The sequence below is a fragment of the Macrobrachium nipponense genome, chromosome 4 (assembly GCF_015104395.2).
Source record: "Macrobrachium nipponense isolate FS-2020 chromosome 4, ASM1510439v2, whole genome shotgun sequence".
Classification (NCBI taxonomy): Eukaryota; Metazoa; Arthropoda; class Malacostraca; order Decapoda; family Palaemonidae; genus Macrobrachium; species Macrobrachium nipponense.
Window position 1 is genome coordinate 125,948,339 of NC_061100.1, and position 17,782 is coordinate 125,966,120.

The 17,782-nt window shown below is 35.5% G+C and overlaps 1 protein-coding gene across 2 annotated transcripts in view; it reads left to right on the forward strand.

The window, feature by feature from the left end:
- The window catches only part of LOC135211138 (small RNA 2'-O-methyltransferase-like), an 88,116-nt gene that overhangs the window by 47,305 nt on the left and 23,029 nt on the right, over positions 1-17,782 (forward strand). For both annotated transcript variants that reach the window (XM_064244293.1, XM_064244295.1), the window contains exons 5-6: positions 3,468-3,656; positions 12,065-12,736. In XM_064244293.1, coding sequence (XP_064100363.1) covers positions 3,468-3,656; positions 12,065-12,736 — 861 coding nt within the window. The remainder of the gene's footprint in view (positions 1-3,467; positions 3,657-12,064; positions 12,737-17,782) is intronic.

The window sequence follows — 17,782 nt, forward strand, 5'->3', positions numbered from 1 at the left end:
ATATGTAACTTGGATTGGTTGGGAGGAGTAATATTTTTATGGAATACTAATGGGTATGTATGAGAACAATTCACCTCATTAAAGAGAAGGTTTTGTTTAAGATTTGTTCTTCTGAATTCTGAGTTTATATAATTTTCATCGAATTTTTATTTGATGGCATTATCATATAACTACTTTATGCTACTATTGCATTACTTTTGTTTAAATAATGTACAGGTAGTATAAACAGACTTGACATTGAGCAGGCTGGTTTTGACCACTTTGCCTTGAATGTTATTCATTGTGTCATGATTAGCAGCACCTGTTATTTGCATCATTCATTTTCGTAAGTGACAATTATACCATTCATTTCCTTAAATGACATATATAGTGCTTTTGACGTTTGAAATTTGTTTGTTTCTTTTGTCTGTCCAAAAGATGTTTCTTTTGATAACCATCATGTTAAGAAATTTTCAAGCTTTAGTGGTGATACGTGTGTGTGTGTTCTGAAAACCATAAACCTTTACCTGTTTTGATTGGTAAAAAAGTAGTAAAAATTTAATTCAATTAAATCAGGCATCGTGTTTTTGTCTTGTTTTCTAATTTTATTTTCATAAGACTCTTAGAGTCATTTAAGATTTAATAATTCTTCAGAGGGAAGGAGTCTTCTGGATTTTTTTTTCCCTGCAGTATTCATCAGCATTCATATTTATTCTATTCATCTTGAGATGTGCGATAAAATTTGTTCGGGTATATTCTTGTGTCTAACATGAAGCTACATTTAAAGGGTGAGTGAACCCTTCTCGTCACACTCCTAAAGAAATCATAGTAAAACCATGCATAGGCATAGACCATCTGTAAATCAATCCAGGCAGTCCAAGAAGGGAAAGAAGGAAAACATATGATTAACAGTTGTCCAGTCCTAGCGTAGATGCACTGAATGGGCCTAATCAGTAATACCCGGTGAGGTAGAAAATTTATCACATTTTCATTTGCCATTTCTTTTTTGTGTCATGCAAGAAATACTTTAACAGGTTGTTGGTCCATCAGGTTTCTTTGTTCTGTAACTTCTAGATGTAAGTTTTCCATGGAAGCACTGAACTTATAGATGTTAGAATTGCGAAAGAATTTACATAATGTAACTTTTCCAAGTCTTTTTTGTTTCCGCAATTGGTATTTTCTTGACAGGATTGTTCTCTAATCAACTGCAACTTTGCAATGGTAGGATGAGTTATTGCCACTAAAGGGGTTAGAATTTCTTCTGTCAGATTTTTCTGTGGTTCTTTGTTTTATTGTTGAATTCCAGTTCCCAATTGGCAGCTTGACATTAGTAGAGGTTTTGTCATTGCTTGGCACAACCTGGTGCTTTTTCAGGGCTTTAAGCTGCTCTTCTCTTAGTTCCTGGTAACAAGCAATTTGTTTCCTGTCTCCCCTTGCCACCAGTCTCTTCTGCTAATTCTCCATCCTTCTCCTAGGTTTCCACCTCCCACACTCCCCTTCAGGCTTCTTCAAGCAATTGCATGTCAGTTTCTAATCAAAGACATGCAATCAGCTTTCTAGTTTGCATGGAGCCAGCCTTGTTCTTGTTGGTATCAGCAATCCTGCCTTTGCCTCTCGGTTGCTGTGCTTCTGCTTCTTGACACTTACTGAGTCTTCCTGGTACAAAATGGCCTGTTTCACATCCTGTTCCATATCCCATTTCTCTGCATGATTAAATCCTTCCGCAGTCTTGTCTATGTCTTCTGCTCATATGTCCAACTGCGTGTTGGTCATCCATTCGCTGTCCAGTCTTTCTTACTAGCAGTAGTATCCATTTCAGTTTCATGCCCGTTTCTTGGTGAGTTAGCCACACTTCTATTTCTGCCCCTTTCCCGCTTTTGCTGCCTGTCATAGTCTTCCTTACTTCGGTTTTTTTGGCCTCACAATCACCTTCAGTCACTTGCTCATCACTAACCTTAAGCCAGTGCCCAAATTTGTTCTTGATGCTAGCCAGTCTCCATTCCCAGCTGTTGGCCCTTTCACGCAACCACTCCTCTGCTTCAGGTGTCACCAAGGTTGATCACCATTCATCAGTGTCCAGTCAACTGTCTGCAGTGTCTAGGACAAGCTCCTGATGGAGCTCTTGCACCTAACCTCAATTCTCCTTCCATCCTTGGTCTTGTCTCCTCTAAAGCTTTCAATTCCAGCAGTTTTACTAATTCAAGCTCAGGCTCCAGCCAAGCTTTGTAACAGCATCAGGACCTTCGGCCTCAGTGAGAATGCTTTGTGGATTTCAGTCTGGCTACAGTAATTCTTTTCTAGTACCTACTTCTCAGTTCACCTGTCATCACGTATTCATACAGCTCTTTCGTTGCTAACCACTGTCATCTGCTCCCAGCAAGAACTGAAGCACAGCTAAAAACCTCCATTATATGCATTTAATGCCAGTCTTAGACATCTAAAAGCACATATTTACTTTAGACTCACCGATGGTATCAGCCACTTCTCAGCAGTTTCGATGTTCATTCTTGTACGTCCTGTGCCATAAGAAACCGGACATTGGTCATTGCGGATTTTTGTTCAAATCAGGTTAGTAGCAGGTGCTACTTCAGCGATAGCTGCCTTGTAACACTGGTTGTTTGTTAGTGAACATATCAGATCTCTGGCAACTTTTTGTCCTTGAAGTTAAACTTCTGCTCAACAGTTGTAGATTTATGTGCTGTTTTGGTTAGTTCTGGTGACATCTTTTGAGGCAAAGTCATCCTTCAGAGAATCACCTATTTTCCAGTGGTTAGCTGTCATATGCATTCAAGGGAGTCATTCTTTTCAACCAAGTGAGTCAAAATTTTTATGGCAGAGTTTTTTTAATCAATGTGATCTACTACTTGTCAGGATGAAGCTTTTCCAGCCTTAGAAGAGCCTTTTTTTGGCTCTTAGGGCTGGTTAAAGGAACATTTCACTTTTTACTGTTGAGCTCCCAATACCCATCAATGTTACAGATTTCTTCATGACTTCAGGGATCACATGACAGTAGAGGATCTGAGAAGGATGTGTTACCAGGAAGGATGTCTTTAGTGTTCTCCTTCTAGACTTAAGTTTTTTTCAGTGATGATTTTTTTTTCTTCACTCCTTGAAGCAGGAACGTCAACTGTGGATGTTTTGTCTTTGCTACTCCTTCCTTCATTTCCTTTCCTTCTTGAAGTCATTTTGGAGGAAGGATCTCCCTGGCATTGGTAGCAAGAAATAATTGTTACTGTAGTTATTACTGTGTAGGAATTACTGTGGAGGCATTACTGTATTTTATAAAAAAGGTTACCCTGTTGCCTTTATCATAAATACTGTCAATGAGACACTTATTAGAAATCAGATTAGTATATATTGGTGTTTTTTAGAAATCAGATTAGTATATATTGGTGTTTTTTATGTTTACTAAAAATGTCCAGTAATTTAAGCACCACTAGTGACATTAGGCACTCCAAAAATATGACATATCCTTTTCTTTATTCCAGAATAGAACATATGTATCCTTCAGAACTACCCCACCTAATTGACAATGTGTTCAAGAGATTGAGACCAAAACTTGTCATAATTACAACTCCAAACGCAGATTTTAATCAGTACATTCCAGACTTTGTTCCTGGAACATTTCGCCATTGGGACCACAAGTTTGAGTGGAGTGGAGAAGAATTCAGGAATTGGCAAGTTATTCATTATGGTTATTACTAAGTAAAGTAATTTTTTATTTATTGTGCATATTCATGAAAGTTTATGAATTAGATCTTTTAATATGAACCCTGTAGAGGGATAGTGCCGTCAATGCACCTCATGCGGTGCAATGTAAGCATTATTTAAGGTTCTTTGCAGTGTCCCTTCGGCCTCTAGCTGCAAATACTTTCATTCCTTTTACTGTACCTCCTTTCATATTGTCTTTCTTCCACCTTTCCATCCTTTCCTAACAATTGATTCGTAGTGCAACTGCGAGGTTTTCCTCCTGTTACACCTTTCAAACTTTTTCACCCCCAATTTCTGTTTCAGCACTGAATGGCCTTAGTTGTCCCAGTGCTTGGCATTATGCCTAAAATCTATAAATCAGTCATTCATTTTAATACATGTGAATGACTGAAAATAATATGCTAGGTAGGCAGAGACTCGGTAACTTGTCAACATTCTTGTTCCAATTAAATCCTTTTTGTTAGATTACACTAGGCTAGGCATCTTATGCCTGTCTATAGTGTCTGTAGATTCAGTTGATAGTGCTTTTAACTAATAAATAATCCTAGAAGCTAAAGTTTAGAAGGTTATATATAAATTAGCTTACATTCAACCAGGCTTATCAGACTTGTGGCTTATCTAAAAATTCACTACTATTTCATATAGTTAACAACCCTTTAGTACTATTCTCTACAAAACACTGGCATAAACAACAGCAAGTATTGACTTAAACAACTGAATCAAGAAACAGCTGTTTGCCAATGTTAGTTACTTTAACTAATATTTGTTAAAAATTGAGTTACAGTTATCTACCTGTTAAAAATCTGCTCATCCAAACTGGTGATTTCCATAAATAAAAATAAAATTAATTTTTATTCATCTTTCTTGTAATGAAGGTTAAGAAAGTATACCACGAAATTTAAGGCTGTATCTATGGCTGAAGAAACTAATAATGTGCAGGCGGCAAAATATTTTTGAAGAGGCAAAAGCACCTTCCAAAACTGGCAAAATCACATTTTTGCTTCATTCAGTTTACTGCATTTATAAGTAAAAGTTGCATTTTTAAATCCAGCCTTGATAATTAACAGAAATAGATTCTCTGCATCACATTTCATTTAGTAACTAATGGCAACGATGATGCTGGTAAAACAGAATTAGCTGATTATTTTAAGAATGTAACCATTACCAGAATGCAAAGGGCACATGATAATTATTTTTTTGTTTTATAATATACAACAATAATACATGAAGTATACTAAGTAAAAATCTGGTTTTGGAGAGTCACCTGGTACATGAGTATGTATATATGTTAATCACTCTTCACACTAAATGGGACGGTAAACAGTATCACATTTCAGTGATCAAAAGGCCTTATGATGCTTTACCTTCCACAAACAAAAATTTAGGATTTTATAGCTTTTTGTTTTTTTTAGAAATCAGATTAAGGAATGTAAACCTCTCCTGTCAAGTTTTACATGTGTCCTGTTGACAGGGTATGGATGTACCATTTAAAATTGGATGAAGTCTTGAGTACAGACATGATATCTTCAACCTGTTGGCATGCATTTCTGTGTTCTGCATATTTGGTACCATTCAGAAACAGTGTCTTGTGCAAAAAATTCAGTTTCTACAAACCCATTACCTCATAATGTTGTAACATATCATTTCCAGACATGCCCCAAGGAATAGTCTCCCTTTCACCTTCCTAAATATTCATCCAAGTCCAGGAGTGCCCCTAGTGGTGAATAATGGTCATTACTCTTTTTGGTCCATTTTTGAATGACATCTGGAGTATCATTCTGAGGAAAATTTGCTCTGGTCTTCAATATAAAAATTTTATTCATTTATTCTTACAATATAAATCTTGCATTGCTTTCTCCCTTGCTGATCTTTAATATTAATTACCAGTAGTTCACTAAATTTACCCTTCTGTATATGTGTTGACATACTTGCTGTCATTGACTCCGATCCCAAGTGCCTTTTACCTATTTGCAGATCTGTGTGTATAAAGTTTAATTGAACAGCCATTTAACCCTTAAACGCCGAAGCGGTAAAATAAAAATTGTCTCCTGTGTGCCGGAGGTGTTTCGGAGTGAGCGCGGAAGCGGAAAAAATATATATTTTTTTTTTAATCACAGCGCGCTTAGTTTTCAAGATAAAGAGTTCATTTTTGGCTCATTTTTTTCTTTGCCTGAAGTTTAGTATGCAACCATCAGAAATGAAAAAAATTATCATTATCATATATAAATAATGCGATATATGATAGCGCAAAAACGAAATTTCATATATAATTGTATTCAAATCGCGCTGTGCGCTAACGGTTAAAGGTAACAAGTTACTTTTTTTTCGTTGTAATGTACACTAAATTGCGATCATTTTGGTATATAACACTTTGTAAAACGATTAAAGCAACACAGAGAAAATATTATCACAAAATAATGCATGAATTCGTAATGCGCGGACGTAAACAAATATTTTTTTCAAAAATTCACCATAAATCTAAATATTGTCCTAGAGACTTCCAATTTCTTTCAAAATGAAGACAAATGATTGAATATTACTATACTGTAAGAGTATTAACTTACAATTGCAGTTTTCGACCATATCTGACGAGTTAAAGTTGACCGAATGTCGAATTTTTTTATATATTTTTTTTTTATATGCAATTATTTCGGAAATTAGAAAAGCTACAACCTTCAAATATTTTTTGTTTTATTCTACATGAAATTGCGCACATTTTTATATATAAAACTCTATGAAATGCCTAATATGAAATGGAGCAAATATTCCGAGAATGGGACGTACGCATTTCGGAGATTTGTGGCGGAGAATCCGCGCGCGGAGGGAAGGAAAGTTTTTTTTTTTTAATTCAACATAAATCTAAATATTGTGCTAGAGACTTCTAATTTGTTTCAAGATAAAGATAAATGACTGAATATTACTAGACTGTAAGAGTTTTAGCTTACAATTGCGTTTTTCGACCATTTTGGTAGAGTCAAAGTTGACCAAACAGGGTTTTTTTTCTATTTATCGTGATATATATGCAAATATTTCAAAAATGAGAAAAGCTACAACCTTCAATTATTTGTTGTTGTTTTCTACATGAAATTGCGCACATTTTCATATATAAAACTTTATGTAAAGGCTAATTTAAAATGGTGCAAACATTACCACAATCGCACGTATGATTTTTTCGGAAGAGTTACCACGCGGACGTAAAGAAAATTTTATTTTTTTCATAAATTCACCATAAATCGAAATATTGTGTTAGAGACTTCCAATTTGTTGCAAAATGAAGGTAAATGATTGAATATTACTAGAATATAAGCTTTTTAGCTTACAATTGCGTTTTTCGACCATTTCGGTAGAGTCAAAGTTGACCGAAGGTTGAAAATTTGTCACTTATCATTTTTTATATGAAAATATTTCAAAATTGATGAAAGCTACAACCATGGGTTGTTTTTAGTTGTATTGTGCATGAAATTGCACACATTTCCATATATATAAAACTATGTAACGGCTGATTTTAAAATGGTGCAAACATTACCACAATCGCATGTATGATTTTTTCGGAAGAGTTACTGCGCGGATGTAAGGAAAAAGTTTTTTCATAAATTCACCATAAATCGAAATATTGTGCTAGAGACTTCCAATTAGTTGCAAAATTAAGGTTAATGATTGAATATTACTAAAATATAAGAGTTTTAGCTTACAATTGCGTTTATCGACCATTTCGGTAGAGTCAAAGTTGACCGAAGGTTGAAATTTTGGCAGTTATCGTTATTTATATGAAAATATCTCAACACTGATAAAAGCTACAATCATGAGTATTTTTGTATTGTATTGTATATAAAAATGCTCACATTTTCATATATAATATTCCATGTAACGGCTAATTTAAAATGGTACAAAAATTATGTCAAAGTGACAAAATAATTTTTGAGATGTGTCACAGATACTTTTTAGTGCGGCAAGAAAGAAATTCGCGCTTGCGCGCCTGCGTAACGATTGTAAACAAAACAACACCTTGATCCGTTAACTCCCAGCATCCCCCAAGGCGCGTGATTTAAGAGTTTTCGGCTGGTAGGCTTAAAAGTATTTTTCCGCGAATTTTTAAAAAACTTTTGTATGTCGACGTAAAATACGTCCAGTCGGCACCTGAGAGACAAAAAATGTCGACGTAAAATACGTCCAGTCGGAGTTTAAGGGTTAAGACATTTTCCAACATATTGATTATATAGATAACTATTGATAACTCTTCATTTACATAAGTTTTACATACATGCTTGCACTTTAGCATAGGCTATGGATTGTGGAGAAATTATATACTTACACAGTTCCTCACATTAAGGCAGATAAGAAGAAGAAGAAGAAGCATGAGCATCACATGCAACCATATGTTCTGCTGCTTGGCAGGAATCCTGAGCAGTGTATTAGTGATTTCTGTGACATCCACAGACTCATCAACACCAAGTAGGAAAAGATTCAGTCCCAACTAAGCCAGTGATGTGGTTTGACTAACAATAACATCCTTACTAATGTGCCCATAGAGGACACTACCTTTTGTCGTCACTTTTAAAATTTATTCTTTTTAAACATTTATCACAGTTAACACTTACCTAGAGAGAATGCTTAACTGGAAGTACAGTAAATTTTTTAAAATTTCATTTGTGGCTGTACATTTTTTTAAACATAGGTAAAGCAAAGAAGATACGAGTTAGAAACACATTTGTGTATACAGAACAGTTTACATTTTTTAAATTTGACAGTTGAAACGTTAAGCTGCTGCATATGTATGTGTTTATGCTTTTTCCTTTCATGCAGTCATATTACCTTCTCTCAAATCAAAAGTTAAAACTTTGAAATATGTCAAAATTTTTCAGTTTGCAGGGATGTTAAATTCAGAATAGCTTATTAAATATTAAAATCAGTGAACTGGAAAAAAATACAGATTTTGACAAAGGAAACACCTATTTTTGGTAGCTGCTGTGAGTCCTCAAAGGAGTTACTCATATAGTCAGTCCCCCCAGGAATCCATAGGGCAGACCAACCAATATCAAAGAATTCTCTCATAGTTGGTCTTGGCCGGAATAGTGCTTTTGAAAGACGCAGTGAGAGTATAAAAGAACTCAAGGCAAGAATATTCTTTCCCTTGCCTACAGTGATTACCCAGTTTTCCTTCACCCTCCTCTCACAGGTGTGGCAACAGCTCACAAATTGGCTAAGATTCCCACCAGGTGCCAGGTCTGTGAAAGAAAAAGACTTGCCACAGATTCCCTTTCCAGTTTTGTTAGGGAAAGCAAGAGTTGGAGGACTCTCAGCATCACCAAAAAATAGGTTTCCCTTCGTCAAAACCTGTTTATGAAAGCTTATTGCTATTCATCCTCAAAGGAGCATACACAAGAAACTGATAAGTGATGGAAAGGCATAGCTTACTGATTATAATATCTGAGTGACCCAGATAAAAAAATGGTCTAAAGTAAAGTCACTCAAGTTTTTACCTACCTACCTTCTATTCATGATACTCATTAGAGTTCAACATCAAAGGATAAGGAAAACAAGATCCTATACAGGCAATCCCCTGTTATCAGTGATCTTGTTTTATGCACTTGTCTAGCACCGAAAATCTGGTTTTTTGCTGCTTAAATTTGCCGAATAATTGTTATCAGTGCTGATAATAGGGTATTAATGCCAAAATCTGGTTATCGACTCCAATAAGCACACCTTTTGGTTATCAGCAATTTTTGCTCATCATCAAGCCATTGGAACTGAACCCCACCAATAACCAGTGACTGCTTTTTATTTGCTATTCTTCATGTCTGTAACGTGACTTCTAGAATTATGCCGGATTGGGAGATAGCATTATTGCTCTTGTACCCAGCGATATCTCAGGATTACCACAGTATCAAGAAGGCCCTTTGTTTTCTACTAAGCTGTCTGTGGAGCTGGGACTTACCTTATCACCTTCCAAAATACAGTATACCTGAAGTCATTGGATGTCATAGCAGCAGTGTTCAAGGAACACTGCCTCAAATGACTACCTTGTAAACTCAGAGACTTTTTTGCAAGAAAAATCTCCCAACATAAACCAAGGATACGCCCACCCCCCTGACGTCATGTAAACCAGGAAGGGGTGGGTTTTCTTTTCCAGTTAGAGACACTAAGACAGTTTTTAGCCCCTGCAGAGAGAGGCGCTTATTTTGATAAGGTATATAATTAAAAGGGACTGGTGATAGGTAGTGATGTCTTGCATTAGAAGACGGAAGATTGAAGGATGGGAGAAGGATATCCCGAGTCATAAATTTCTTTATTCTATGCAGCAAAAAGGTAAATATTGACAGCGGCTCTGCAAGGCATACATTTCACACCAAGAGAAGCAGGAAGAGTAGTATTGCGCATGTGCAGAGTGTAGACAGCGCGACACATGCGGATGCGTTCACAATAGGCAATATTTATTAAATACATGGAAAGCATATGCATAGTAAAATATACATTAATCCACAGGAACCATCTTGGATGTGTGCCAGAACATCCAGGTAAACTTGGAGTGCTGGGAGCAGGTACTACAGTGGCCGCTTGACGATAATATCTTGTCGAATTTTGAAGGAACAGAAAAGTTGGGAAGAAATTTTGTCAGTGCATTAGGACACTTACGGCACGTAGAGGAAGGGGTGGAACTTAGACACTCGACAAGGAGAGAGCTCTAAGTCACGTGTTTAGAGGTTTGATAAGAGCCTGTACAGGCAGTCCCCAGCTTACGACGGGGGTTCCGTTCTTGAGACGCGTCATAAGTCGAAATTTGTTGTAAGCCGGAAAATCATAAAAAATCCTAAGAAAACCTTACTTTTAATGTTTTGGGTGTATTAAAAACTATGTAAATATTGCATTTTTCATCAAAAAACCTTCAAATACTTATTATTTTGCCTTTTTGGAGTCATTTCTTCCGTCAGATCGGCGTTGTAAGCATTGTAAACCCGGAAGTAATTTCTGATGAAAAAAATTAAAACTCCATAACCTCAGAACGTCATAAGCCAAACCCATTGTAAGCCAGTGACTGCCTGTATATATTTTTCGGTTAGTGCTCACACAACTAATTTTTGCCCCCTGTGACCTTGATATGGACCGAGATGGTGATTTGAGTCAACAGATAATAGCAGAGATATGTGCATTAAAGCAGTCTGGCCTTAAAACAAAGCAGATATCGGATCAGCTGGGTGTAAGGGGGCTTTCAGTTCAGCGCTGAGTTGCCAGATTTAACAAAACAAAGGTGGCAACCATGAGATTCTGTCTCAGAAAAAGCACCCTGGTATGCCTGAGAAGACTTATGATCGAAGTTTGACTGTTCTCAAGAGTCATTTGGAAAGTAATTGACGCTTGAGAACAGTCAAACTTCAATCAGAAGTCTTCATAGGCATACCAGGGCGCTTTTTCTGAGACGGAATCTCATGGTCGCCACCTTCGTTAAATCTGGCAACCCAACGCTGAATTGAAAGCTTCCTCACACCCAGCTGATCCGATATCTTCTTTGTTTTAAGGTCAGATTGCTTCAATGCACATATCTCTGCTATTATCTGTTCACTCAAATCACCGTCTTGGCCCATATTATGGTCACGGGACAATAAAGTGATATGAAGTAGGCAAAAATTGCAGTAGGAATGCTGACCAAAAAATATATACCACATCCTATTAAACTTCCAAACTTAGAGGTCTCTCCTTGTTGAGTGCTAACCTCTACCCCTTCCTCTCACTCTGTAAGCAGCCTAATGGACTGATGAAATTTCATTATAACTTTTCCGTTCCTTCAAAATTCGATAAAATATTAGGCCACTTGATGCTAAGCGGCCTAATATCTTGGTGATTACTGTATAATGCCTTGTCTGTAATTCTGAGTTCCTGTAGAAGAATAAGGAATTTCTTCATCCAAGGGTTATCATTCTTAGCCAGAAATGACAACCTGGAGAGAAGCCTTGCAAGAGCCAGTCTTCGCTGTGCAAAGGACCAGAGAAGGGAATTGGAAACTTCTATATCTTTATTAATGCCACAACCTTAACCCCTTGTGGACAGATAACACATAAATTCGCCAGATCTAGTGCCGAACGTGTAATATTCACTATTTGTATCGTATTATAAAGTCCAAACATAACGAATATGTATACATCTCTTCCATGGCTTTTATTAAAATGTTATGCTTAATTTCACTGTGCTCAGTAATATTGTATTATTATTGTATGGTAAAATTCTGATTGGTGATCAATGTTTTTGTCTGGAAATGAGCTGGGGGCAGTTACGAGGTAAGTTTATTTCACTATTTAACTCAATTTTTTATATGATAATGTTATCTACATACATAAACATGATAGTACAATAGGAATGATTAAAATTTTCTCTTGATCAGGTGCCATGGAATAGTTCAGGACACTTCATACTACAATGTGCAGATATCTGGTTGTGGTCTTGGACCTCACAATACATATTGTACACAGATGGCAATTTTTATTCGATCGACATCTGATATAGAAGAATCCTTAGCTATTGCTTTGGGTAGTGTTGCTCTGGACAGTAAGGGAAACATTGGACATGATCCACTGGTGAAGTGTCATTATGATATATTAGTGCCAAGAGAAAAATCACAAATAATATCTGAAGTATCTTATCCAGTTGATAGCCGTACAGCAGAAGAAAAAGACAGGCATTTCATTCTTCACAGATTTCATTCCCTTATCAGCTATCTGCAGACTGGTGAAGACAATCAAAACTATTGTTTAGACTGGAGAGAAACAGGAACAGATGAAAAAAACAAGAATGGAGAGTGTGACAGTGGAACAGATCATTGTGATTGGTCACCAATACCATTAAATGGTGAGCTCCATAACTCGAAGAAAGTAATTGGACCAGTTGTTTTCCGCTGTCTACATGTTAATAAAGAAGAGGAGATAAAGAAGAGCTCTGGTACAAATGAATTTACGTTTCCAATAATTAGGCAAAGATGTGCTGTCATAGACATGGCATCTCTTTCAGCATGGATCAATTCAGAGGCTGAGGGAGAAATACCATTTAATTTGATAAGGTAAGATGAATTGCTGCATGTGTATAAGTGTCATTTGTATAGGTATTATTGACCAGTTAATATTTCTGATCTTCAATACAATAAATATGTTTGCTGACCCTTTCAAGCTGAATAATTGCACTTAATAGTAGCACAGTAAAGAAGAAATCAATAAAAATTAAATAACAATATAAGTTCCAGTTTAATGATACCATTAAATGAATGAAATTAACTCTGTTAAGATACTGGAATTTTGTATTAATAAATTAGTATTTGTATGGTTGATGATGATTTGATTTATACTTGTCAAAGTCTGGCTGATAAACTGATCAGTAATAAATTTCCAGAAATGTTTGCTTAAGAACTTAAAGATTTGAATTAAAGAATAGATGCAAATTCCTTATAAATTGGAGAAAAGATTGGCAATTTCTGTTTACACAGTGTAAAATCCATTAACAGTGTAAAATTATGATAGATAGATCTTACAATAAGTATATAAATTCATAACTATTTGAGCCATGTATGATACCACAAAGTGCTTTCGAAAAATGTAAAATATACTTGAATGGCTTAAGTTCATTGAGTGGAATATCAGTTTTTTTATTTTTTTTTCTAAGCAGTTTGCCATAAATCAGAATATAGATTCTGTGGCAACAACAAGCAAAGTTATTTTTTTTAAATCTTCTGCTTCGAATTGCAGAGGTTGAAAAATTAAATGACGACTACAATTGTCATCAGAATCTCAAACAAATATTAAGAAGTCTTGTACTATTCATGTGTATAGTATTTTAAATAAGTTGGTTTCTTTGACTGAATTTTCCAATAACTAAAGTCTGTTATTCCTGTTCTTCTATCTAGATTTGCATAAATGTAAATGTGAATACTATTCATACTGAAATAATTACCTAACTGTCATAATAATTGCTATATATATAGTACATAATGTTAATTAAGTTACAGTATGTGTATCCTGATATGTCAGTAGTATATGATATTATAGTGGTAGCTAATTATGCACATATGTAAAATTGAAATTAATTAATCAGTGCTGTGGAAGTCCCCCCCCCCCCACCTCAAGGGTTTTTTTTTTCGAAAAGCAGACCCCTCCTGAGAAGAGTACACACAAAAGCTCTTCAAAATGGAGCCTGAAAGAAAAAGACATGTTTATTTGTCATCAGGTTTATTCTTCATCAGGCAGTCTCCTTAGCATCCCCAAGAAGGATTCCTCTGATTGAAGAGTGTTCCTTGACCTTTCAAGTTAAGGCAAACACATTGATTGCCACAAGTTCCAGATAACTACTGTTGACCAAGTACGTTCACTCATTTGTGTGACTTGGACCTTCTCTAGTGATCTGGAAGACTTGTACTGGCACATCCTTATTGCCATTCCCTTCCTAGCTGATAGTCAGTATGCCTACAGGAAGCAGTGAGGTACCTGCAAGGCTCTTTTAGACTTGACATGCCATTTCCAAAGGTCATGATAACAGTTGTGATTTCTGAGTTATTCAAATATATTTTAGAGCTGCTTTCACTGTAGTAAATCACAAGGCACTTATTTATAAACTTAGGCATCTTGGAGTGGGTGATATGTTTTAGGATTATTTCAAGACTTCCTTACAGGTAGGCAGCAGCAAGTTGCTGTGGATGGGATCTTTAGTGAACCAAGACCTATCATGTCTGGAGTTTCTCAGCGCAATGTTCTTGGTCCACTGTTATTTTTAGTGTATCCAAGTGATACAGTTGTTGGCCTGTAAAACAAGATTGTTCAGTATGCTGATGATGCAATACTTGTGGGTGCAGTAAAGTCTCCACGAGTACACCCTAGTTTTCGTACGATTCAGTTTTCATAGACTTTTTTCCGATAAAATTTTGTCTTGTGTTTCGTACATTTCCTCAGATTTCATACACTCAGAAATGCTCCTTCCAGGGCCCACCATGTGACTAGGTCCCTTATCAAGTACCCAAACAAAGCATCCTGAGTTCTCTTGTGACCCATTCTGTTTTTGTGTTTGTTGTTTTTGTGCTTTTTGTGCCTTTTATTCAAGTTCAGCTGCTAAATAAGCCATAATGGGGCCAAAGAAAGTTCCAAGTGCCAGCCTTTTTTGAAAAAGGTAAGTAACACTATAAGTAGAATTTAAGAGAATACACGTAGCAAAGTATAGGAGGATGTTGCATGCCATTCTCAGTGATAAAATGCCTACAACAAGAGCTGCTGTCAGTGAATTTAAGACCAGCAGAGGCTGCTTTGAAAAATTAGAAAGCGAAAGGGTGTACATAATGTGCCTGCTTGTGATTAATGACATGTTTGTAAAGTGGAGCACAGTAATACCCCGAACTTACATAAGTTTAGGTTGCAGGCCCCATCGCACAAGGGGAAGTTACACATAAGGTTGGCATGGTCTCTGAAATTGCTAATAAATGCTTACTTCTAGAGTTTGAAAACTAAATATGACCCTAATCATGCTCCCTAAGTATTAAGCTAACTTTTAAATGAAATTAAAGTTACTGTAATTTGATTTAAAAGTTATTTTAATACATTATCCTTAAAAAAGGAATAACTGGTTGGCATAAAAACAGTTACAGTAACTACATGTAAATACATATCCACTTTTGTATGTATACTAACGTTACCCCTAATTCATGGGATGCCATTTTCTTTTTCTGTCAGAATAAAAGTTTTCTTTGCATCACTAGGTAAACTTCATAAGTCAGTCATAACTAAGTCACACAATTCAATAAAATAAAGAAGACATGTATGTACAAAAGTAATGTTTGCAGAGGGTGAAGGTAAAATTAAATCGGTTTAAAATCATGAACTAGTGTGAGAGCTAACTATGAACGAGAGAGAGAGAGAGAGAGAGAGAGAAGAGAGAGAGAGAGAGAGAGAGAGAGAGAGAGAGAGAGAGAGAGAGAGAGAGAGAGAGAGAGAGAAATACATACGTCATGTGAGGTAAAACTCTGGAAGGGTGTCATCTTTAAAAAGTGGGAATGGGATCACATCTTCTGAAAGTACATTAACCGTATGTGCTGTAATTACGTAACATAGTACATACAGATGGTACTAGCACTTTTCTCCGAGGTTAAGAAAGTAATTTTTACAGGATGACAACTCTAATGTTTTACTAGTTGATCATGGAGTTCTTATATAATGACTAACACTGAATTACTTACTGCCTTTGTATTATTTTCAAAAATGTAAATAGCATACACAAAATCTCCATACTGATTTTACACTTAAAAGCATGAAAACTTACACTAATTGTAGTATATTAGTACGTACTTCAGAAATTAAACAGTTTCTGAAGGGATATCATCTTTGAAAAGTGCAGTAACTTTGTGAGTAAGTATCACATCTTATAAAAGTACGTGTATGCACTAATTGCTTATATATACATGTACAAAAATAAAAGTAATACATTTTAAATAAATATTTAATACAGAAAAGCTTTAAAACTTAAAAATTTGCATAATAAATTTAACATAAACACTTTTGCAGGGTTTTGCAGTGTTTCTGGAGGGTTCACAAGTGTTTGTGCTAATGTAAAGAACTCGCATATGATAATTAGTAGGTTCCAATGAAAAGTTCGCGCACTTGTTAATTTGTGCAAGTAGAACTGCTCAAGTTCAGGGTAGTACTTTAATGTAAAAAATTTAGTGGTGCATTATTATCCCAACAAAGATGTTGTAATCCATATCTCCAACATGTTTAACCCATAAACGCCGAGCCGGTATTTCCGAAAGTGTCTCCCGTATGCCGGCAGGGTTGGGGAGTGAGCGCCGAAGCGGAAAAAATTTTTTTTTTTTTTAAATCACAGCACGCTTAGTTTTGAAGATTAAGAGTTCATTTTTGACTCCTGTTTTTGTCATTGCCGGAAGTTTAGTATGCAACCATCAGAAATGAAAAATTTTTTATTATCATATATAAATATTGGAATATATGACAGGACGAAAAAAATTTCATATATAATTGTATACAAATCGGGCTGTGAGCAAAACGGTTAAAGCTAATGAGTTATTTTTGTTGTTGTTGTATTGTACACTAAATTGCAATGATTTTGGTATATAACAAATTGTAAAACGATCAAAGCAACTTAGAGAAAATATTATCACAAAACGATGCATGAATTCATAATGCGGACATACAAAATTTTTTTTCCCAAACTTCACCATAAATCGACATATTGTGCTCGAGAGTTCCTGATTGTTGCAAAATGAAGGTAATTGATTGAATATTACTAGACTGTAAGAGTTTTAGCTTACAATTGCTTTTTTCGACCATTTCGGTCGAGTTAAAGTTGACTAAATGTCGAATTTTTTCTATATATCATCATTTATATACAAATTTTTCAAAAATGATAAAAGCTACAACCATGAGTTATTTTTTCTTGTATTCTACATGAAATTGCACACATTTTCATATATAAAACTATGTAATAACTAATATAAAACAGTGCAAAACCTAGGACAATGTGACTCAAGCATTTCTGAGATTTGGGGCTGAGATACCGCGCGTGAAGGGAAGGAAAGTTTTTTTCAAAAATTCACCATAAAACAAAATATTGTGCTAGAGACTTCCCGTTTGTTGCAAAATGAAAGGAAGTGATTGAATATTACTAGACTGTAAGAGTTTTAGCTTATAATTGCGTTTTTCTACCATTTCGGTCGAGTCAAAGTTGACCGAATGTCAAATTTTTTCCATTTATTTTCATTTATATGCAAATTTTTCAAAAACGATAAAAGCTACAACCATGAGTTATTTTTTCTTGAATTCTACATGAAATTGCGCACATTTTCATATATATAAAACTTTATGTAACAGCTAATATAAAATGGTGCAAATATTACGACAAAGTGACTCAAACATTTAGAAGATTTGCGGCCGAGATACCACGCGCAGAGGGAAGGAAAAAGTTTTTTTTTTAAATTCACCATAAATCGAAATATTGTGCTAGAGACTTCCCGTTTGTTGCAAAATGAAGGTAAATGATTGAATATTACTAGAATGTAAGAGTTTTAGCTTACAATTGCGTTTTTCAACCATTTTGGTCGAGTCAAATTTGACCGAAA